Genomic DNA, 25,424 nt, shown 5'->3' on the forward strand with positions numbered 1-25,424 from the left:
AACACCATGCAAAGAACTAAATTGCTTACAAGGAGTAGCTCACAGCACAGACTAAACCAGGCAGTTCAAATGAACTAAAACTACGGAGCAGTACGTATACAGATAACCACCTGTTAGCTAGTGGGTGACGAACACAAACCAACAAGAAATCCTTGCGCAAAAATCATATATAGCAGCATCGGTTAATGGCGTTCTGGTTTTATGACGCTTGGGTAATGACATCGTAAATCAGATTTTCAGTAATGGTAAGCAATGCTCGGCATCAGTGAGCAGTTTATCAGCATTGATGAGCAGTTTATCAGCATCGGTAAGCAGTTTCTCAGCAGTGATAAGTTAAGTACATCTTAGTTTTACCAGACCACTGGCCCGAAGGATTAGATATTTTTAAGTGACTAGGAACCAATTGGTTACCTAGCAACGGGACCTACAGCTTATTGTGGGATCTGAACCACACTGTATCGAGAAATGAATTTCTATCACCAGAAATAAATTCCTCTGGTTCCGCGTTGGCCAAGCCAAGAATCGAACTTCAGACCACCGGATTGGTAGCTGAGCACGAAATGCACTCGGCCAACGTGGAACTTCAGCAGTGATAAGTGGTTAACGGCAGCAAAAAGGAGTTTACTGGCACTTACAGCGTCGTAAACACCATCTATGCATTACCATAATTATCAGCAATTTCTGGTTACGAGTAATTGTCAAGGCGTTTTAATTATTTATTAAACCTCTTACAAGAAAAGATATGAAAAGGAGCAGTTAAAATGCTAATCAGTAGTAAAAAAAAAACTATTATGATGGCAATGACTAGCAATGCTGCAAGGTAGAAATAATCAGGCAAACTCTGAACAGAGATGTTAAGAAAGCTGGTAACTGAGGTAGGTGACTGATGGGTACTTAAGTCTGCTTTTACGTGGTGCATGTACTGCGAGACTTTCCACTACTACTGCCAACTGGACAAAAAACATATTACCTTTGAAGATACTGCAAAATGTGGGCATTAATATATTATTTACAAAGGTTATGATGAAACAATCAAATTCAGCATTAAAAGGTACATACAGTTTAAGACAAAATTAATACAAGTTTGTAGTTTTTACTGCTAAATTTCTCACTTTAACCTCAGTGCAATGGAATTTCATTACTTTAGCCAATAACTGGTAGTAATACAACAATGCTAATTTTTGACAAAAATTTTAAACCAAAAATGTAATGAAAAGATTAAATTTCACAGTTTAGAGAAAATACAATCACAAAAGACTGTATGCTATATCAAAATCATCATCTGCCCTTTATTATGAAAAATACAAAAGTGCCTCAGAGCAAAGTAGTAGTGTCCCCTGTATTTGCAGGGATGCGTACCAGACCCCCCGGCGAATAGCTAAAACCTGTGAATACTTGGAACATCCCTTTAAAAATGTTTATAACTGCTTATCTTGAATGTGTAAACAGCAAAGTATCCCTAAAAATATCATCCTACATCAAATATACATTAAAGTATCCTATTACAATACATATTAATCTTTGAAATATGATTGATACTATTTCAAAGTAAATCTTACATTTTATGGTTAAAAATACATACATACTGTATAACTTAGTTACGTACGTGAAAATACTCCAGTCACCCCATAAGTACTATTCAGTCATGCAAGGTTTTTTTTTCATTCAATTGCTATTTAAGTCGTCTAGAAAACAAAATATGTATGAACTCAAAAAAAAAATGTTTACTCTAGTACAACATATGTAAATAGGGTACTCACCAGTGATGAATGTTGATTAAAGATGATGACAATGAATAAGCCATGCAGTCTGATGAATGACAATGAAGATATGATTGCACAGCTAAGCAGAAGAGTTGCATCTCCTCTGAGGGTGCCTCTTCACCTTCAAGAGGCGCTTCGGGAGGCAATTCTAAAGGCGACTCAAAAGGCACTTCAAACAATTCGGGAGACTTTGGAAGGTCCTTCTTTGTACGTGTGATGAACATGGTGATTGGCAGCAGCTGTCATTGCTTCTTCATGGTGGTAAGGGCCTGATTATAGGGCTCCATTGCAGTATCAATAATGTTAGAAAACTTTAAGAAGCATTCCATGTAAGGATCCCATATTGCAACAAACTCTTGAACATCGTTGATCATTCTCATAACTTCGGACAGGTGTTCTAAAATCAGGCTGTCCTCCTCCTCCTGCTCCTGCTCCTCTCCTGAACCTAGAGTGTCTTCTTCCTAGCTGGCAGACTCTGTCAGGTCTTCCAAATCCTTGTCTGTCAGGGGGTCAGAGTGGACATCAATGAGGGTGCTGACTTCATCCTCGGTGATATTGTCAAAGCCTTCACCACCAAGAATTCTCTCCAACTGGACCACCTTATTAATGGCTAAACAGGCCAGTTTTGTTCACATTGAAGACCTGTTATGGGCGGTATCCTTTCTCCTGCAGGATATTTTTGAAGGTCTCTGGATATTTCGTGGTCACCTCTTTGTCTGCCGATGCTGCTTCCCCATGTAGAGAAACAGACTTTAGGTGGAACCTTTTCTGGAACTGGTGGAACCATCGTTTGCTCGCCTGAAAACCTTGGGGAGCTGATGATGGTCCCGGTTGTGGCTCTTCTTCCTCTTCAGGAGCTGGTTCATCAAAGCCCATGAAATCCAATTCCCTTTCTTCATCACCTTCCTGTGCCTCTACATCGCCGCCTTCCCCTTCCTCTACGTTGCTACCTTCCATAGCAGTTGATAGCTGCTGGTAGAGCTGTCATGCTTTCTCGCATATGATGTTGGAGTCAAGGGACACATTCTTCTTACAAGTCCTTTGATCCAGTATGTGAATGCAGATTCCATTTTCACGATTGTTTTTCTCTCACTGTCGACACTGCTTCTGCTGTACCAAAGTATGTCATGCTTACACTTTCTGATTTCACTTTTCTTTTTATGTATCTCACCGTGCTCTCGTTCACAGAGAAATGGCAGCCAAACACAGCAACACTTTTGCCCTCCTTCAGCATTTGACAACTTTCACCTTGTCGAGCTTCATTACCGTCTTTCTCTTAGGCTCCTTGCCAGAATCCTTAGAAGGAGCAGGGCACTTTTTGGGGGGCCATTTTCGGCATGATTCACATGGATATTTGCTGGTTTGTAAAACACAGCTCCTCAATTACGTTCGGGTATATCGATAACTTTCTACATAGTGAGGCTGGTGAAGGAGAGATGCACAATACCTACAAATCCATCTTTGTGAGAAGGGACTCTGGTTTCATCCAATCAACGCCAAGTGTGTAGCCAATGAGCAACAATGAAAATTAATGCTGCTCCTGAATTGGCTGCTCTGCAGACAACAGCCAATAGCGTATCAAGTATCATTTCTGGGTACTGCTCTAAGGTGTCACCGTGACATAAGGTTTACTATCTGTAGAAAGTTGGCTTAGGTGAAGCATTTTTACGAAAAACCATTTATATTATTGAAATTTTGTTGTGTTTACATGAACTTATTACAGAACTGTAATATTTGAAAATTAATAAATATTTTTTCTTCATAAAAAATGTATTTAGTCACAAAATATACTTAGTATGTATGCATGAAAATACTGCGTACCCCAGACGAAAACATACGTACCCTGCTATTCTTGTGTTCTTAAGTATTTTAGATATGCTCTGCGTACTTAGTGTATCATCCTACAACACTTTATGTACATATGTATATTCAGAAATCTTTATGTACATATGTATATTAAGAAATCATCTTAAAACAAAACATTTCATAAAATGTACAGTCTGCACAAAATGTCAATAGGCATACTGTACCCAACTGACCCAATACGTACGTACAGTTCAATGTTCTCTCGTTTGTGCATTTTTTGCGTGTGGTATAGTATTCCTTAAAATGTCCTCTAACCATTTTGCTTCGCCTAAGGCTTCTGGCAGAGGACCTAAGCATCAGAGGCCTTTTCAGTTAATACCAAATAAGGAGAAAATAGACATGACTGTCATGGTAAGAGAAGGCAGAAGTCATGGAAAAGTAGCAGCCCATTACCGCATGACTGAAAGTGCCGTCACCTGCATTGAGAACAATTATGAGTGGGACTAAACACTTGGGGAGGCCATTCTTGAACAAGAACTTGCCTCCCTCTTTAGTACTGCTATTCCACCAACAGACCAGGCCTTTGAAAAATTTTGTGGTTTCTACAATTTGATCAGGGATGTTAGGGAGGTACACACAACAGTCAAGGCATGGGATAAAAATAAAAGAAAGGGCCACAACTTTCATCAATACTACTAATGAAGTAGTTAAGTCCTATCATACCGTACAATTACCTCAAGAAGGTGGTGCCTCCCAAAATTCCTAATGAAGCGCCTCCTGAAGAAGGTGAAGAGGCATCTTCACAGGATATGTAACTCCTCTATTTTGCTGTGCAGTCTATCTTCATTGTCATTCATCAGGCTGCAAAGCTATACTAATATCATTACCTATAATCAACATTCATCACCAGTAAGTGCCACATGTTTTAATATTACAGTATTATTATAATAATATTTAAAATCACATATTAGTTCATTTATTGAATCCAAAAACACTAATAGGGGGGTAGTACACTAATTTGAAGATTAATGGGGTTGTATGAGATATATAAATGGAAGTCTTAAGAATTCTTTATAATCATTAAAAGATACTTGCCACAAAATTTAAGGTTTTCTTACAAGTATTAAAATTTTCACATCTAGCAGTAATGTAAAAAAGTACCTCCTAACAAACTAGACTGAAAAATTAAATCAATCTTTATAATACCCAGTACTGATATAATGTTACATAAAAGTCCTATGACTTAAATTTAATCCTTTTGATTATGAAAATGTACAGTCGAACCTCTTAAAACCTGCAGTCTGTGGGCCGGAACTCCAGTGGTTCAGCTCGATGTTGAATCGGCCACCATTAGTTCGTTGGCGGCCATGAGGGTGGTGCCACATATTGTTTACAACTTCCTAACAGCAAAAATGAGCATATCTCATTTGTTTTTATGAAAATAATTGTTAGCAATGAAAATGTGAGGTCACACATGTTTTTTATATTGAATTTAAATGCATAAATATATTTTTTCAAAGATTTCACTTGAGAAGGTTCTACCAAGTCAAAACTTTTAATCAAAACAATGAGACACATGGCAATGCACGAATTCCTTACTATTTAGAGTACTTGAAAGACTTCATTTCTTCAATATACATAGCTGTGTATTTAACCATTCAATATGCCATCCAAGAGATCTGATGATGATAAAGGAAAGAAGCACTAGCATAAATCTTTATCTAAGCAAGAAAATGTTTCAATCCTTTCCCCTCCCTTAGCAAATGTTGAGCGTTCATTTTCCTCCATTGGCAGTGTGCTTTGCTTACTTTTTGACGGCGAATGCACTGAGTGATTGCCAAAATTCATTCTTTATTTCTGTTATTAATTACCCTCTACAATCAAAATAAATGACAAAGAAAATAATAGCAATAATTAGGAAGATTGTAAATTTAGGAGATGAAAAGTCACCGATATTCTGCAGATTCTGAAAAAAGTTAAGTAGTTAACTTACAGTTAGGAAACTCAGGAATGTAGCCTAAATGTCTCAATGTACACTATTTGAAAGGAAATTATACTGTATGAAGTTATAAAATGATAAAGTGAAAATATGTAGTAATAAAATTATGATAAGTGGTGTCAGAACTTAGCCAAGTAGTAGGCTAAGTCAGTAACTAGGTTATTTGTAGTAGGCAGTCACTGGGTTACGACGGGTTCAGCTTATGATGTTCCGAGGTTAAGGCGCTTTTCAATTATATTCATCTGAAATTAATTCCAGGGTTATGACGCATGTTCCAGGGTTACGATGCCTACAATGCTCATCTGGCACAAGAAATATGACACCAAAAATGCAAAATAATCAATATTTGAAGGTTTTTTGGATGAAAAATGCAATGAGAATGTAGTTTACACAGTTTTCAATGCACCCAAAGCATTAAAAGTAAGGTTTTCTTGGCATTTTTTACGATGTTCCAGCTTACAACGATTTTCGGCTTATGACGCGTCTCAAGAACAGAACCCCCGTCGTAACCCGGGGCTCCCTGTATATGGAATTAGCTTGCAAGACTGTTTACATAGGGGCTTGATTTTTTTAGGGGTGTATTCTACATTCCAGGATTTTCTGTGGTCTGGCAGTGGCCTGGTCCCAAGGTTCCTGGATTTAAGAGGTTGGACTATTTAATAAGCATGGATTTATGAGGTTGGACTATTTAATAAGCAAACAAAATTTTACCATGAATATGGACTTTTAAAAAATATTTCCGAGACAAAAAAAAAATCAAAAACTCTAAAATTAAATCCATAAATCTCTGATTGTGTTTATGGTAACTTTCCTTCTCCCAATACATGACAGATGGCCTAAGATATCAATGTATAGAAAATTTAGCATCAGTTATTGAAAAATGCAAGGGGCATGATTTATGTATTTAACTCCCATTATACACATTTCTTGCAAGTAACAATATGGCATACATAAAATTTAGTAAATATGTTCAATTTCCAATATGAATGACCAAAAAGTACATTTAAAATTTAATTTTCCTTTGAAATACATATACTGTGACTAAAGGCACATACTTCAAACTGAAACTAGTTATCATGGAAGTGATTTACCTATTAGGTAATATGAATATGGGTCCAAAAAATATGCTGTGAAGTAAAATGAGTGGCAGATACCTTGGCGAAATGACACAGGTCTTACAGGAATGAGAAAATCTTTCTTTTAAACAAATTTACCTGCATACCCAATAATGTAAATAATATAACGGTAACATACGTTGAATATTGCACACCATGACTTCTTGACAACCTAACAAAAAGGTTCAAGATATACTCAATAACTGGTACACATTGTATCAAATCCACTTGCAACAGAATAACAGCCACAACTAATGGCAACATTTCAACAATTCCTTAATACAACTAATTGAGCTTTTGCAATAAATCGACCACTACTGTACTGTATTAAATGCTAGTTCCTACACATGTTGTACAACCATTTAGAAAATCATGGAATTCCTTGATTCCCTCAATAATTTAAGGTTTTTTCTTATGTCACTGTTTTGTCTATAAAGCACCCACAAAAGCTAGTGGTACATATTAAGCTTAGTTTCCTATGAAAAGGAAGACCTGCAAATGGATCATGGTAACACTACCAAATTTCAAGAACGTTTAAAGAAATTTACTCCCAATGTACCTAAAACAAAATCTTCTGTCTTTCTGCAACTGAAATGCAGAAGACCATTTGGAAACAGGAATCTTTTATTCTTATAGATTCCTCCCCTTTTCAACCATACTAGACAATAAAAATAGACTGACAAATTATTTGTTAAAGACAATTTCAGACCAAAGTTATCAACAAAGGTGGAACAGCTGATTCTGCTTTAAATACTGCTACAGAAAAGCATTAGTCCTCACTGCATAACTTTAAAATACTGAACCTGGAATCTCAAAATAACTACTTTAAATGCATTCCAAACATGCAGACATCTTTCCTCCTAACACAGTGTTAACAGAGCTATATAACTATAGGAAGTTAGGCACTATTAATTATAGCTAGTGTACTGCTGATCATTTATTCCTAGGGTATATTTTGCATATGCACAGGCCAAATAAATACCAAATCACAGTGAATAAGAATTAGCTATAGCTGTGCTTACCTTGTTAACAAAAATCTTCAGTTAATATTACCTATTATAATGAAAACCATACAATCAAATCATAAGATCAATAGGGTAAATAAGTACAGTTTACACAGGTTTTGTTCTGTAACTGACACAACTGATCACAGTCATGGTAATGACTACAGTATATGAAATTGATCAGTAGATTATGTACCATAAGTATAACTTTACACTGCAAAGCAATTTCATTAAAGCACACATCTACTAAATTGACATCTGGACTTTCATACCCTCCCCTGGTCAATTCTTATAGATGTTTTATAAAGATTTTTAGTAATTTATGCCTTCTGAACTTTAATATCTAAAACATGTGTATTTCTAAAGATGTTTAATATCTTTACAGTGAACTGACACTCCTAGTAATGTAATAAAAAGGAAGCAACCAGAATCGAAAAAAACCTTAAAATTCTAATTTTGATGCTTGAGAGTTTTGTGTACCAACTTACTGATGGCCTGCATGGATCATGCTCAGTGATAGATCTCTCAATGGCTACTTAATCTTTGCATGAAATTACAGGCTTTATTCTTCTTGGCTATCAAGTCCCTAAGGAAACTAGGTACAAAGGTGCAGTTCCATTCATAACATTCTTTCCCTTCAAGAATTTCAGTGAATAAAAGTGCTATACATATTTTGATATAAAACAAAAAATTACCTATTACATACAATGTTAGGTAAACATGGCACAAAAAATGTTTAAAATTAATTTGAAAATATTTGTACTAGTAAAGCTGATAATGATAATACAGTTCACAGCAGAGCCAACTGAACTTGGTGTGACCTAATAGTATTTGTTCTAAGGAGCCTTTGGTGACATTATTTTTTTAGTTTTACAAGTATGGTACAGTTCCCAGGTTACGGAACGGGTTCTGTTCCTGGCAGGGCGCTGTAAGTCGAAAATCACCTTAACACAAATCATCATAATTATAATGGGAATAAACAACAAATACAGCTCCATAAAGCAGGTAACGGTGCTGTAAATCCACTTACACTGCAAAATTGTGATTAACAGCACCATGAGGCAAGTGCCGTATGTCCAGAACGATGTAACCTGGGGACTGCTGCAGTAGCTAATAACTATGCTTGAGCCAACTAAAGAATCCCAATTCTCCCTCATAACTGGAGACTCGATAAAAGCATAAGAACAAAACAGAAAAAGATTATTGGTTATGACTTCATCACAAGAAAAGTTAAACAATTTTTAAACTTGTAGATCACATAAATTATAAAGCTATAACAACTATATCCTTTCCTGATTAATACATCAATCAGTTTGACAATGATTCCTCACTGAGAGTTGCACACTGGATAGCTCTCAGTCTATCTCTTGCAGGTTCAAATGAGGACTGAAGAGCCAAGGTAGACTGGTAAAATGCTGTGGCTTTCTCCAAATCGCCCTACCATGAAAATAAATAGGAAGCATTAATGACAAATTTCATCCTATATTAATATCTTTTACCATCTAATACATAAACTGAATTGTTTGAAAGGAAAATTTTTAATACAATAAATCATCACTCATCCAAACTGAGGACCCTCTTTGGATTTGAAGACTGTCTGGATTTGTAAAAATCCTGCATATTCATAAAGACTAGCTTAATAATAAATCAAAGGGCTACAAAAACAATGATGTATTTTTATGTAAATAATTATAATGCTGTACATGCTACAAATCCAGCAGAAATAAAAAGCCTACTATTTAGCCTAAAATAAATGATTAGCATCATTACTGAAGCAACCTATTATGGATGCTTGGTGCTAGAAATAATTTTACATTAGTAGCTGCTATAAAATGTAATCCTAAAAATACAAAACTGTTTTTGTTCTACCTACACATGTAATAATTTACTCTATTTCTCTTTCTTTCTGCTCACTTGCCTAGGCAACCTATTTATGATGCTTAGCATTGGAAATAATTTTACATTAGTAGGTGCTATCAAATACTATACCAAATATGCTAGAATTACAAAACTGTTTTCTTTTACCTACCCATGAAACATAAGTAACATAAGTAACTGTTTACCTAACTGTTTACCTAACTTTTTTTCATTATTACTTTACCGTCTTTCAGATTTTATCTCTTATTTTTTTTTTTTTTTTTTTTTCTGCTTGCTGTCCAAGCTATCCAATTTTCACTTCATTGTCTTGATCATCAGGAATAAGTACCCCCACTAGGATTGAAGTTTATTTTTAATGCCAATATTAAGAGTTGTGATGGTTTGGTCATATTGAATGATTTTTGAACCCAAAAGATATCTCTATCCTAGTCATACTAGTATCTAAGGGAAGGACTATCTTTTAGAACTGGCTCAAGGATTTCAAGGGTGGGCTGGTTTCTGGGGACAAGGCTATGTATTGGCATTCAGTCCAGTTTACTTGCCAAGATGATTAGAGCGAGGATGATTGCATTTATGTAATGCTCTCAATCCCATTAAACAGGTTTGGCTTAAACTTCAGCCACTCTTATCACAATGATGCCATCCCCTCAGGATAGGGTAAGGAGTGGACATTTGGGAATTGGCTCTTACCGGAGTCATTGGTGAGAGAATGTGCTCCAGTATAAGTCATGGGTGTCCTTTCCTGAAAGTCAGTCTTTAGCATTTTTTTTACCTTGATGGAAATTATCCAAGTATACTTTACCAAAAATGAAACTTGCACATTAAGCTTAACAAAGCCTTGTGTAATCTACTAAAACTGCACTAAACATGCTATCTGAAGAAATAATGTTTTTACACATGTAACTTACCAAATAGTTACAAGTTCCTGAAATCTTTCCTACCACAGCAGTCAAAATATTCCAGATTTTGTGGTGGCGCCACCATTACTAGCGTAGGTAAATAGGATCTGCCCACTTTTGGGACCAATGGGTACAAAACTGCATCGGGAACCAATTCATTTTCTGCCAGTTCCCAACTAACAAAAGGTGGTTTTGGCAGTCATATTTTCTAGTATCTTTGGTGACGTACTTGATTATTTTATGGTTGTTTACATAATTAGTTAGATCAATTACGTCAGATTCAAGCCCTTCGAGCATTACATATTGTTCAGAAAGATGTACTACAATTAAGACTGACTAAGTTCTCATATGAATCATACACTAAATGCATTAAATGCAGGGGGTAGGATTGTTCTAGGGAACTAACTTGTTAAGTGTGTAGATTGGGATGATTCTAAATGGAAAACCTTAAAATCTCATTTAGACAAACTATTATCTTGAGATAGGAAGAGGAAGGCAGCTCTCAGAGCTGAAAATAGAGCATCTGTAGAAACTTCTCCTGCAGTGGTTGAGAAATTTACCAACTCCTTTTCGACCTCCTATTACTTTCCCAATCGTTAGCCCTCCCATTTCTTTACCAGTGGCTCCCATGATTCCAAACCCAAAACCATTGCCAGTCTTGATGTTAAATTTGAAAAGAAATTTGACTTTCTCGCTAAGGCAATCATGTATTTAGGCTCTTCTTTCAGGGCTTTTGTGGACAGCATGCCTCTCGAAAGTGCAGTGCCTAGTGAAAGTATTGTAGTTTCTAAGGAGGTTGCTGTTCAGCCCACCAGTTCTCCTAGACGAAAGTCATTGTCCTGCTCCTCTGCACCAGGGAGAAGACATACTGGAAGTCCAAAGGGAGTTGGTGGGGCTTGCTCCCTCTGTCACACCTGTTGATGACTCCCAGGTAGTGACAGAGCGCCAGTGGAATGGTGTCTCTTTCAGTGCTCACCATCTGTTGTCAGATTCTATAGACTCTTCTCTAGGCAAAAGATGCCGTCTTCATAGATTGTCGGCTTCTAAAGAGGCATGCTGTGCCCTCTGCCAGTTCTCCTACCCTGTTAAGAGATACAGGGAGGTTGGGGACAACCCACAATCTTCGTGTGATTTTCAAGAAGCGGATGCTCGTCATCCCCATAACTGGGATAGCCCAGAGTCCTTCTCTGGTCAGGAGCAAACTTCATGCTCAGTTTTACCTGTCAAACAACCGCCTGTTTCTGAGTGCCCATCTCATGAGGACATTGTGGTGTTTGCTACTGTTCATCAAAGAGCTTCTCCAGACTGCTTGGCACCCTCTTTAGCTTTTCAGAGCCTACACTTGTCATCTCAGCACCCACCTTGGACTATGCAGCGCCCATACTTGGACAGCTCAGCACCCATTGTGGGGCGCATAGCGCCAGTAGCAAACGTTTCAGCACTATTATCGACTCCTCCTTCATCAGCATCTAATGTAGCCAAGTCGTTGACGCCTCTTAAATGCCAGTTAGAGGAGTTGGTAGACTTCTTCAGGAAGAAACAGTCTTCTAAGAGCAAGGAGAGTAACTTGTCCCTAATTTCATCAGAAGTTGAAGAAGTCGAGCAAGAGACAGCTTCCTCTTCTGCTTATTTGTTCCTTATGAAATTCTTTCTGGAGAATTATCCGACTTCTTTCGTTCTCATGATGCCAGCAAGTCCTGTGTCTACTTTCTTTATGGGGAAAACTCTTGTAGACGGACTCCCTCAGATGGTCCAGGGAGGTTTTGCCTTCCTCTTCTAAGATGGTCCTGGGAGAAGTGGAAGAGTGGCTGGGTGGTAAGAGGGAGCTAGGGAAAACCACTTTTGTTTTATCTCCCTCAAAACTTATCAAGAAGCATTATTGCTATTATGTGACAGGTGAGACTCCTTCCCTGGGAGTTTCTGCTTCCTCCCAGGGGGACTTCTCTGGTCTAGTGGACTCAGCTAGATGGTTGGCATTTGCTGCTGGAAAAGGTTTTCTTTTAGACTCGACTGTGGGTGCTTTGGCTAGAGAGAGAATTGCCCTTCTCTAGTGGAAGATCTGTCTGCAGATTGGCTTGGAGTGTTGTTTAGCACAAACAAAACAGAGATGGTTCAAGTGAAATTGCCCTTCTTTTTTTATATTTCTACATGGGATTGTTAAAAAAGAGAGAGCTGTATTGTCTTTTACTTAAAAGGGTGTCACATCTACTCAGAAGCCTGCATTCGTTCTCGCCTTTCGATAAGGCTTATCCTTTTCTACAAAGTATTACAGTGAAAGATGTCCTGTTGGACCTTCAGAATAAGTCCACCACAGACTTCTTGACTTTTTGGAACTGTTTAATAGAGGACTTCTTGACAGGTCTCACACTAGAGCACAAGTTAGCTCTTGGTCTGGACTATGGTCTGGATCTAACCCCTCAAAAGGGTCAAGACTGCAATGGAGAGAACGACTTGGAAGATGAAGCTACAGGCTCCTTTGGTCTTCTTACAAGCCAGGGGACTGATGCCCCCATGTAAGCCAAACCAAGTTTTCAAGCTGGGCTAAGTTGAACCTACTCGTGTTTCCATAGACTAGTTTATTTAATAAAATTTTGATGGTATTGTTACTTTATTGAACTAATTTATGTTTGATTTTGAAACATAAAAATATTTTCCTTTTCTGTTATAAATCAGTCTAGGCCTAACTAGTATCATTCAAGTTCTTGGACAGGTTGTGTTGCTTTAATTCTTTCTTTTGCAGCTTGGGTGAGAAGAATTAGCCTTTATCCAAGTGTAAAGTGTCCTGAGTTCTCCTACTTCTTCTTTTAAGGTAAGACAAGTGAATTTTTTCAGTACGTATAGGCTAGGCTGCAAAGTTTTTTGTGTTATCTGAACTCAGTGCACTCAATTAGCCTATTCTGAGTACAGAAACTGAGTAACCCCTATCTGTTAAATTTAATATCCACTAACCATCATTTATCAAATTCCCACACAACTACCATGCAGACCATAGTACGTAAATGATTAGGCAAATGACTGTGACACAAAGACGTTAACCAGTCTAGGGCACCGTAAAGTGGATTGTGGCACCCATAGACTTCTGAATTTCAGTTAGTGACGATTTTCATTACCGTCAAGCCCCCAGGAACAGAACTTGTTAGTAATTGGGGGCTGCCTGTACTGGTATTGCCCATGTGTATATTGCTTTCATCATATTTCCGGCGTTGAGTTTTGACTTGAGTATCGCGTCAAGTCCGCATATATTCTTTCCAGATTTTGCCGTTCATCTCTTCTATTATTCCCAGCAATTCGTATCCTGTCTCATCTATGTGTTTGATGCTATTCTCAACTGGTAGCTTTATCTCTTCAGTCCTTGTCATTTTGCCTTTTTGTATGTTGACCAAGGCATTTTTCTATTCCAAACTCCATCCTGATGTCCCCAGATACTATCTATCTTTACAGTCAACAGGTTACGTTATCTATTTTCTTGATGCTCTTACCATACAGCTTGATGTCGTCCATGAACACCAGATGGTTAATTCTTGCCTCCTTTCTTGAGTTGGTACCCAACATCCATCTCCTGCAGTACTTTTGTCATGGGAATCATGGCTACTACGAAGAGTATTGGGGAAAGTAAGTTGCCCTGGAAGATCCCTCTCCTGATGTTAACCTCCGCTAATCTTATTTAACCCTCTTATGCCGACTGGACGTATTTTACGTCGACATATTTTGTCTCCCGTGTGCCAACTGGACGTATTTTACGTCGACTTACAAATGTTTTTTTATAAATTCGCGGAAAAATACTTATAGGCCTACCAGCCTAAAACTTTTGAATCACGCGCCTTGGGGGATGCTAGGAGTTCACGGATCAAGGTGTTGTTTTGTTTACAATCGTTACGCAGGCGCGCAAGCGCGAATTTCTTTCTTGCCGCACTAAAAAGTATCTGTGACATCTCGGAAATTATTTCGTCACTTTGACAATTTTTGTACCATTGTAAATTAGCCGTTACATGAAGTATTATATATGAAAATGTGCGCATTTTTATGTAGAATACAACAATAAAATACTCATGATTGTGGCTTTTAACAGTTTTGAGATATTTTCATATAAATAACGATAATTGCAAAAATTTCAACCTTCGGTCAACTTTGACTCTACCGAAATGGTCGAAAAACGCAATTTCTGGGCTCAGCTCGTGTCGCTGCGCGAAATATCCTTTAATCTATTATTTCTAGGGTAAATGTACTAACACATACCAGAGAATAAATAAATAAAGAAAAAGGTCAGTACAACTGACTCGCTCACCCTCCAAGAGGGTGTCGGTATGAACACTATGGCGAGTGAGACCACTACCACGAGCCGCTTGCCAATAGAAATCTCCCACTACAAAATCCCCACAAGAGGGGAGCCGACCCACAGAGTGGGCAGCAACTACTACTACTCCATCCCATGCTGCCGACTGCTGCGCCTCTGGTGGCCATCCTTTTCAGTTAGCGCACACTGTATACACGTGCCCTTTTTTGCTCTGTGTTTTTGTGCCCTTATTTTTGGATTTACTCATCATGGAGCGTGCAGCCATCGCAGCAGCTAAGTTAAGTACTCAATGTTTATTGCTATTTGGTTTTTTCCGTCCTTGAGTCAGTATTTGCCGTTTTTTAGGTATAAATACGAACTCTAGGTCGGAAGCATGGCAGCATGGTTCTGCCTCGTGGCGGGTTCGTTCTTGGTCTTCCATACCCAGAACCTTCCCTTACTTTAGTACGCTCTATTTTTAGTCATCCTATTTGTTTTAGGGTACAGTCTACGCGGTTTATGTCATGCATGCATGTCTTTTTACCTTACGTAGGCTTCTTCTATCCAGACCCTAGCCACGGCTCTTAGTATCGGCCCCGGCTAGCTTTGAGTGGTAGACTTTCTTTCGGGTTAGTCGTACACTCCTGGATTTTTTCTCCTACTATTTTGTTTTCTTTCTTTCAATGTTTTACTTAATTTATTATGTTTTTGTTAGTGTAGGCGTCTGGCTTCATCTAGCCTAGGTTATGGCCCATAGGGCCCATGCGCTACCGCTCTTCAGTTCGGTTGCTTCCCTATAGCTTCTCTCTGATCAGCCGGTTGTGTATTCTAGGCCTTATCGTTTCATTGTTTTGTTGTTACCGCCCCGTGGTCACTACGTGATCACGGAGCAGCCAGAGCCTGTCCAGTCATCTTCCCTCCTCCCGCTCTTCCATAGGGCCGGGCCGAGGGTTGGTCTGCCCACGCTCGCTCCGCATACCCGAGCCTGCCTCCCTCTCCCCCCAGGCGGAGGGAGTAGAGGGACGGGACAGACCCAGACTGGACTCGACCTCTCCAGCTTCTCGGTCCAGCCGGATGGCTAGGGGGGGGGACTGGCCTTTCCCCCCTCCGTCGCTTCTCCGTCGTTCCGTTGATAGCGCGAGTCTGTGTGCCCTCTCGCCCTTTCCCACCTTACTGGGGCTCCTTTTCTACCGGAGCTCCGGCATCCAAGTGGAAAGGTGCTAGTTCACCCCGCAGGGTGGACTGAGGCATACAGTTGGTCTCTACTAACCCCTCCGTCGCGCTGAGGTCGCGACACGCTCCGCCACGCACCGGACTTAGTCCGGTACGTTCGATTTTTATAGGTTTAAGAATTAGTTATGTTAAACTAAGTAAGTTTATCTTAAGCTACCTTAAACCATCCCCCCTCCCTTGCCTGCCTCACCGGATCTCTCCGGGGTTATAGCCTATTCAGGCGGTAAGGGAGGGGTTATGCCCAAATTTTTTCCGAGCTCCGGCATGCAGCGGAGTTCTTCTGTCCTTTAGCCTGTAAGTGATAGCCTTTAAGATGCTCATGTGTCTTTTCACTTACAGACCACCAACTGTGAGCATCCGGGATGCACCGCCACGCTTCAAGACCCCTGTGGACATGAAGTTTGCCGGTCCCATGCTCCATGCGCGACTCCGCACGGGGACCTCCAAGTCTGGTATCACGAGACATGCACCATCTGTTATGATCTGGTGAGCCAGCTCTTAGACGGGGTAAGTATTTCCAACTCCGTTAGCCAGTCCCTACTTCGTTATAGTTCTTAAGTTTTAAAAAATTCTAATCTTTCTTAAACTTAAGATAAAAATACAGGGGATTTCGCATCCCCTATAATTTTAAGTTAAGCTTTTAATTTAGTTTTAGTTTTAAGTTTAATCTTAAAAACTAATAAATACCCTCTCTTCCAGGCTCCGGCTGTGAAGGACACCGCACTGGCAACCCTGCGGGCCTGGGTCGGCGGTTTTGGGAAGAACGCCGCCAAGGGTATGCCCTACATTCTCGAGAAGAGGTTGGCGGTCCTGATCTTCCCCGGAGGCAAGTCAACGGGCTACGTCGACCCAGCAGAGGCGGCCCCGACTATTGCGTTCATCCAACAACAGCTCGCTGCCTCGTTGACGGATCCAGGCCAGGACATCTCCTCGGAAGTCGCGACGTTAGATCTAAACATTGAACCCATGGTAGGTGTAGACGACCTGTTGGTCGAGGTGAGTACGTTGGACGCCCAAGGGATGCCCTTGGGTGCCACTGGATCTTCTACCCCTGCAAACTCTCCATCCTTCCAAGGCTTTACAGGTACAGAACTTTATACTTCTCCTGATGCTTCCGTTAGACCTAAGGTCAAAGGACAAGCAGTAAAAACCTTGACTAAGACGTCGTCGTCGTCTAAAAAGTCGGCGTCGGCGTCATCATCATCTCGTAAGTCTCCGGCTAAGAACCCCGGAGCAGAGAGGTCTAAAGCTTCCGGGTCCGGCTCCAAATCCTCTAGGAGTAGATCCTCCAGGGAGAGATCACACACTCCAGCGGAGTCAACCGTTCCACTACCTTTGGTTCGGTTCAGAGCCACCCGTCCACCTCCGCAGCAGCTCCGGCTTTGGATCCCAACGCTGGCCTGTTGCAACAAGTGGGCGATCTGGTGGGGTCTCTAAAAACCAGTATGGAACAGATGTTCTCCCGGTTGTCTGATAGGATCAACTCCCAGGACAACATTATCGCCGGACTGAGCCAAGCTCCGCTAGCTTCTCCCCCACCCTTCAGCACAGGGGGAGCGCAATTGCCTCCGTATGACTCTCTACCTCCGTTCAGTATGAACAATCCTTGGAGAGTAGCGTCATACGCCCCCTTCCAGGACGGGCTTATTTCTATCCCGGAATGTGGAACTCGGAGGATTGAAGACTTCGAGTTCTACCCGGAAGACCTTCAGCCTCCGTTCATCGGCTACGCCAGGCTCACCGCCTCTGCCATGACTCGAGACGATAAGGTACCTAAAGAAACAGTCCTCTATTCACGAGACCAGGCTCAAAGAGAATGGCTCAGGTGTTTAGAGGACATGGACTGTTCGAACACGAAAATACAGCCGTTTAAGAGTCCTTTCACAATCTTTACAATGGAAGAGAGTACCCCGCTCCCTTTCTTGACAAAGATTGCTACGGTTACCATTCCAGCAGCCCAGAAGGGGGATTCGTTGCCTCAGCTGAAAGAAGCAGACCCTACGTCTCCTTTACTTCCCTCAGCCGGTGAGTTGTGGGAGGATCTGCCCAACACTTTTTCTGCGGGCAAACTCAAACCAGACTGTGCTATGGAGCAGTTTGGTGAGAAGCTGCCTCCAGACTTCCAGATAGCCTCATTCAGGCAGAATTTGATGCCAAGTCTAGGTTGGCCAGGTCTATCAATACCATGGCCATGACCGAGGTGGCTACCATTTCCTATGGTTCTGAGCCACTTTTTAAGCTGATCACCAAGTCACTGACTCAAACGGTGCAGTCTGATATGTTCGAGTTCGCCACAGCTAGAACAAACTGTAGGAAACATGTCCTCCAAGAAGCAACGATTCGGCATGAACCGAATAAGTTGCTTGCATCGAACATCTGGGGAGCAGACCTCTTCCCAGATGCGATGGTGAAGGAGGTCCAGGCAGAGGCTACAAGGCTTAACCAAAGCCTTAAAGATCGTTGGGGTCTTACGGCCAAGAGACGCCAAGATCAAGTTGTCAGAGGTAAGGCTCAGAAGAAACCCAGACGTTTCCAGCCTTACCAAAAGAAACAGCCACACTTTACCCAGCCTGTTCCAGCTGTCCCGTTGGTGCAAGCAGCCCAACCTTCTACCTCCAAGGCTCAATCGCAGCCTATCTATGTCATTTCCCCCCAGCCTCAACCCTCCACCTCTTACGCTCTCTCCCCAGCCTTCAATCAAGTCTTCGAGGGCCAGGCTTCCCAGAAGTATGACCGCTCGGGTAAGGGAGGCAGAGGTAAGCGATCCTTTCGTCAGAGAGGATCGGGAGGGTCCTTTAATAGGGGAAAGCATTTCAGGGGAGGCCGCGGAGGCTACCAACACCAATGAGGACTTTCAGGTAGGAGGGAGGCTGTTTCACTTTCCGCCACCGGTGGAATTTCAGCAAGTGGGCGCAAAGCATTGTGTCAAAAGGCCTGGGTTGGAGTTGGGTAGCGAACCCGCCCCCATCCAGACCTTTCCGCCAACTTCCATCCAAAGAATTGACGGAGTATGCGGAGGACCTCCTTCAGAAAGGAGCTATAGCGAGAGTCAACAGATTAAAGTTTCAAGGGCGCTTGTTCAGCGTTCCAAAGAAAGGCTCACAAAAAAGAAGGGTAATCTTAGACTTGTCCCGCTTAAACTTAGCCATTCGCTGCGACAAGTTCAAGATGCTCACGATCTCGCAGGTACGGACCTTACTTCCCCGTGGGGCCGTCACCACCTCTATCGATCTTACAGACGCTTACTATCATATCCCTATTGCAAGCCACTTCCGTCCGTATCTGGGCTTCAAGATAGGAGATCAGGCATTCTCCTTCAAGGTAGTTCCTTTCGGGCTCAACGTAGCACCCAGGGTGTTCACGAAGTTGGCGGAAGTGGTAGTTCAACAACTAAGATCGCAAGGGGTTATGGTAGTAGCGTACCTCGACGATTGGTTAATCTGGGCTCCAACAGTCGAGGAATGCCACAAAGCAACACTGAAAGTGATTCAGTTCCTGGAATATCTAGGCTTCAAGATAAACAGGACCAAGTCAAGACTCACTCCAGAGTCAAACTTTCAGTGGCTGGGCATTCAATGGAATCTATCCTCCCATACTCTGTCGATTCCATCAGCCAAGAGGAAAGAAATAGCGAAGTCAGTAAAGCAATTTCTGAGTCACAAACTTGCGTCAAGAAGAACCCAGGAAAGGATCCTGGGTTCACTCCAGTTTGCATCAGTGACAAACATCTTGATGAAAGCCAAACTGAAAGACCTAACCAGAATCTGGCGCTCACGAGCAAATGTCAGGTCCAGGGACAAATTATCCTCAGTCCCTCAGATTCTACGGAATCGACTACGCCCGTGGGCAAAAGTCAAGAACTTATCGATATCAGTGCCCCTTCAGTTTCCTCCTCCGGGGATTACCATCCACACAGACGCTTCGTTAAGCGGTTGGGGAGGATATTCTCAGTTCAAGAAAGTTCAGGGAACTTGGTCACCTCAGTTCCGTCAGATTCCACATAAACGTACTGGAAGCAATGGCAGTGTTCTTGACTCTAAAAAGGTTACGTCCGCCGAAGTACTCCCACATAAAGCTAGTCTTAGACAGCGCAGTGGTAGTCCATTGTATAAACAGGGGAGGCTCCAAAGCACGTCATCTAAATCATGTCATGGTAGCCATCTTCTCCCTGGCGGACAAGTTCAGTTGGCACCTCTCCTCCACCCATATAGCTGGAGTGAGAAACGTCATAGCAGATGCTCTATCCCGATCAGTACCTCTAGAGTCGGAATGGTCACTGGACAGCAGTTCGTTCCAATGGATTCTTCAGAGAGTTCCAGGCCTACAAGTGGATCTCTTCGCATCCCAAGCGAACCACAAACTCCCATGTTATGTGGCCCCCAACCTGGACCCTCTGGCCTATGCCACGGACGCCCTGGCCCTAGACTGGAACAACTGGGAGAAGATTTATGTCTTCCCTCCAGTGAATCTTCTCATGAAGGTACTGAACAAACTCAGGACATTCAAGGGTCAAGTGGCTCTAGTAGCCCCAGACTGGCCGAAGAGCAATTGGTACCCTCTAATTCTGGAACTGGGTCTTCGCCCTCTTCGAATTCCCAGTCCCAGGCTCTCCCAGTCAGTGCAAACGAAGACTGTGTTCGCTTCCTCAGGAATTCTCAAAACCCTAACTTTATGGATTTCATGAAGTTTGCAGCGAAGAGATGCGAATATTGACCCTCAAAATATTCTCTTCTTGGAATCTGATAAAAGGGATTCAACTTTGAGACAGTATGATGCTGCTGTCAAAAAGTTAGCAACCTTCCTGAGAGAATCAGATATTAGAATCATGACAATCAATTCAGCTATATCCTTTTTCAGATCTTTATTTGAAAAAGGCTTAGCAGCTAGCACCATTACGACAAACAAGTCAGCCTTGAAAAAGATTTTTCAATTTGGTTTCAACATAGACTTGACAGACTCCTACTTCTCGTCTATTCCCAAGGCTTGTGCTAGACTTAGACCTTCTGTAAGGCCTACGTCAGTATCATGGTTCTTAAATGATGTTCTAAAGCTGGCTTCAGAAACTGATAATGACACATGTTCATTTATAATGCTCTTAAGAAAAACTCTATTTTTATTAAGCTTGGCCTCAGGAGCTAGAATTCAGAACTGTCGGCATTATCCAGAGATCCGGATCATATTTCAATTTCTTCCCACAGGGGAAGTGCTACTTTCTCCGGAACGTAGTTTTATAGCAAAGAATGAAGATCCTTTGATGAGGTGGGAACCATGGAAGGTTGTACCCCTTCCACAAGATATATCTCTTTGCCCAGTATCGACCTTTACCGAGCCTTTTCTGTTTCCAGGGAACCTCCTGCCTCATCCTCATCGGGTCCTCTCTTTAAGAGAGAAAAAGGTGGTACTTTATCTATTAAAGGCATCAGGCAGCAGATCCTGTACTTTATTAAGCAAGCCAATCCTGACTCTTTCCCAAAAGCACATGATGTCAGGGCAGTAGCCACCTCAATTAACTATTTCCAACATATGAATTTCGATGAGTTGAAAAAATATACTGGATGGAAATCGCCGACAGTATTTAAGCGTCATTACTTAAGGGGCCGGCCGGCTAATGCCCTTTTTGAAGGACAGGACTTTGATATTCATACCACTTAATAAGGTGACTTGGGACATCTCCAAACCGCATATGATTTTCGCCTCTGACCTTCGGTTTTGTGACGCCAGGGCGATTTATCCCGAAAATAACCATTTTTCAAATTCTATCTCCTCCCTTGATATTTAATATTAAGACCTGGGATTACTACCATATATAGACCTGATGTAGACCTCCAATCGAATGGAGAGTTTTTTTTCTAAAAGTCATTTTTTTGCTAGATATGAATTTTTCAATATGGTCAAAAAATAAACCCTATAAATCAGGAGAAAAAATTTATAAAAAAAATACGAAACAAAAACTGGAAAAAGGGGCTCTATTTGATTGTTCTATAATGTCTTTCTGAGTTATATACCAAATTCCAATGTTATAGCTTTAAAACTAAGTGAGAAGATAGATTTTGAAGGTCAATAAGTATAGTTTTGAGATACGGGCGTTCAAAGTTTTCCTTCGTATTTCTATGAAGACTATGTTAATAAATAATGATTATTATGAATGTATATTTCTTTTTTTGTGATATTAAATAAACACCCCCCAAAACTATAATTTAATCATAAATGACGATCCCTTTGCTCATAATATCGCAGCCTGGGGCACTGCTTGAGGCAAGATGGGGCACTGCTTCCTACGCAATTCTCTCTCTCCCCTTCACTAACTCTGCTTATTACAGCGAATTTTCTTCTTGTGTGTGTTAGCGAGATGTTTTCCTTGTATTTTCCTCTTTGGCATGATGAAATTCTTGCCCGAAACAAAGATAAACAAACGTAATTGCAAGAGAATGTCAAGAGGTGAAACTCGAAGGCGTACACTTTTTTTACAAAGACAATTTAATAAATCATGATTATTATGAATTTCATATTCCATTTTGGGTATTAAAAAACCAAAACTTTGTTATTTATCATAAATGAAGATCTCTTTGCTCAAAGATCGTAGCCTTAGGCACAGTGTGACGTGTGCTGTCAAGCAAGACGGGGGGGCGTTACTTATTCTGTAATAATACTTGAGCGATTTTTCTTCGTCTGTATGTTAGCGAGATGTTTCCCTTGTCTTTTCCTCATTGGCATGATGAAATTCTTGCCGAAACATACATAAACTACGTGAAAGCAGGCGAATGTCAGACGTGATGTGGAACGTGTAGACTACTCGACGTCTGTGATCGCACTAAATCATTATCAGGACTGGTCACTGGACTTGGCCTGAAGTCTCCTTCTCGACTCGGGGAATGTCTACAGATGCCATTTCTCCCAATTTCTTTGACAATAATTATCAAAATTTACGATAATAGAAGAAATATTGCATTTTCTTGTACGGATCAATGTTTTAGGCTTATTGAGTTACGTTAATTAATTACCCTGTAACTACGAAAGTAAGAGGAATTTTGACGAAATATTTCGTATACGTATTCTCAATTGCCATATGAAGCTCCATGAATTTTTTCATGACTTTGCATTTTTCGCCCTATACCTCCATATATAGAGGTTCCGGCCGGCCCCCTTAAAGTCCTTGGAAGCTCTGAAATTTTCAGCAGTTGCGGCGGGTAACATAGTTTCCCCCGACTCTGCTTAATCTTTAGTAGAAGATCCAGTCCTCCTTTCTACCTGTCTCACCCAACAGTTCGTCTATGCCTGTCAGGTTCATCTACGTTTACCTTGGGTCTTAGCTGCTCTTATGGTGATATGGTGGGTGTCCCTTATTTTTTTGCTAGGGGCACTCACAATCGATTGTATGTATTGATCTCTTTGATGTGATCCCCTTATTTTTATGCTAGGGGATACATCTTATTTACAATGGTTTACGGGTTTTGTATATTAAGTCATATACATTCCCTTCATATATTATTATTATTGAAGTTTGTTCTGTTCAAGTTATTGTTATAATTGCTTTTGAGTTTTTTGTACATATCTATACACAGATACTGCTTTTAACATATATTCCATGTAAGCCCTGTATATATGTAAAAATTAAATTAATTTTAAGAAATATTATTAGCATTAAGTTTAATTTAAGTAATATTTCTAATTTTGTATCATTGTGTATATGTATATTTATTAGCAATTATATTCCTTCTTTTTATGTTATCTTTTATTTGAGACCCCTTTTTGTTTAGTTGAATTTTCTTTACAATCTTGTGCTATTTCTCTGGTACGATTTCGCGCAGCGACACGAGCTGAGCCCAGAAAAGGGATTTTGACGTAAGGAAAAATCTATTTCTGGGTGATTGGCTCGTGTCGCCAGCGAAATCCCGCCCTACCCATCCCATCGCTCAAGATTGTCTGCTAACTTCAGGATGGCCACCAGAGGCGCAGCAGTCGGCAGCATGGGATGGAGTAGTAGTAGTTGCTGCCCACTCTGTGGGTCGGCTCCCCTCTTGTGGGGATTTTGTAGTGGGAGATTTCTATTGGCAAGCGGCTCGTGGTAGTGGTCTCACTCGCCATAGTGTTCATACCGACACCCTCTTGGAGGGTGAGCGAGTCAGTTGTACTGACCTTTTTCTTTATTTATTTATTCTCTGGTATGTGTTAGTACATTTACCCTAGAAATAATAGATTAAAGGATATTTCGCTGGCGACACGAGCCAATCGCCCAGAAATAGATTTTTCCTTACGTCAAAATCCCTTTGTAAGCTAAAACTCTTATATTTTAGTAATATTCAATCATTTACCTTAATTTTTCAACTAATTGGAAGTCTCTAGCACAATATTTCGATTTATGGTGAATTTATGAAAAAACTTTTTCTTTACGTCCGCGCGGTAACTCTTCCGAAAAAAATCATACATGCGATTGTGGTAATGTTTGCACCATTTTAAAATTAGCCGTTATATAAAGTTTTATATATGGAAATGTGCGCAATTTCATGCACAATACAACTAAAAACAACCCATGGTCGTAGCTTTTATCAGTTTTGAGATATTTTCATGTTTAATAACGATAATTGCCAAAATTTCAACCTTCGGTCAACTTTGACTCTACCGAAATGGTCGAAAAACGCAATTGTTAGCTAAAACGCTTATATTCTAGTAATATTAAAGCATTTACCTTCATTTTGCAACAAATTGGAAGTCTCAAGCACAATATTTCGATTTATGGTGAATTTATGAAAAAAATAACATTTTCTTTACGTCCGCGCGGTAACTCTTCCGAAAAAGTCATACGTGCGATTGTGGTAATGTTTGCACCATTTTAAATTAGCCGTTACATAAAGTTTTATATATGAAAATGTGCGCAATTTCATGTAGAATACAACAAAAAATAATTGAAGGTTGTAGCTTTTCTCATTTTTGAAATATTTGCATATAAATAACGATAAATAGAAAAAAAACCACGTTCGGTCAACTTTGACTCTACCGAAATGGTCGAAAAACGCAATTGAAAGCTAAAACTCTTACAGTCTAGTAATATTCAGTCATTTATCTTCATCTTGAAACAAATTTGAAGTCTCTAGCAAAATATTTAGATTTATGGTGAATTTAAAAAAAATCTTTCCTTCCCTCTGCGCGAGGATTCTCCGCCACAAATCTCCGAAATGCGGACGTACCATTCTCGGAATATTTGCTCCGTTTTATATTAGGCATTTCATAGAGTTTTATATATTAAAATGTGCGCAATTTCATGTAGAATAAAACGAAAAATATTTGAAGGTTGTAGCTTTTCTTATTTCCGAAATAATTGCATATAAAAAATATATATATAAAAAATTCGACATTCGGTCAACTTTAACTCGTCAGATATGGTCGAAAACTGCAATTGTAAGCTAATACTCTTACAGTATAGTAATATTCAATCATTTTTCTTCACTTTGAAAGA

General features: G+C 40.4%; 1 protein-coding gene across 1 annotated transcript in view; it reads right to left on the reverse strand.

The window, feature by feature from the left end:
- Window positions 1-703: 703 nt before the first annotated feature.
- Window positions 704-25,424, reverse strand: part of LOC135195652 (tetratricopeptide repeat protein 17-like) — a 156,822-nt gene continuing 132,101 nt past the window's right edge. Inside the window, exon 7 of the mRNA XM_064222024.1 lies at window positions 704-9,124. Coding sequence (XP_064078094.1) covers window positions 8,996-9,124 — 129 coding nt within the window. The 3' untranslated portion in view covers window positions 704-8,995. The remainder of the gene's footprint in view (window positions 9,125-25,424) is intronic.

Source organism: Macrobrachium nipponense, chromosome 16, assembly GCF_015104395.2.
Source record: "Macrobrachium nipponense isolate FS-2020 chromosome 16, ASM1510439v2, whole genome shotgun sequence".
In the NCBI taxonomy this organism is placed as follows: Eukaryota; Metazoa; Arthropoda; class Malacostraca; order Decapoda; family Palaemonidae; genus Macrobrachium; species Macrobrachium nipponense.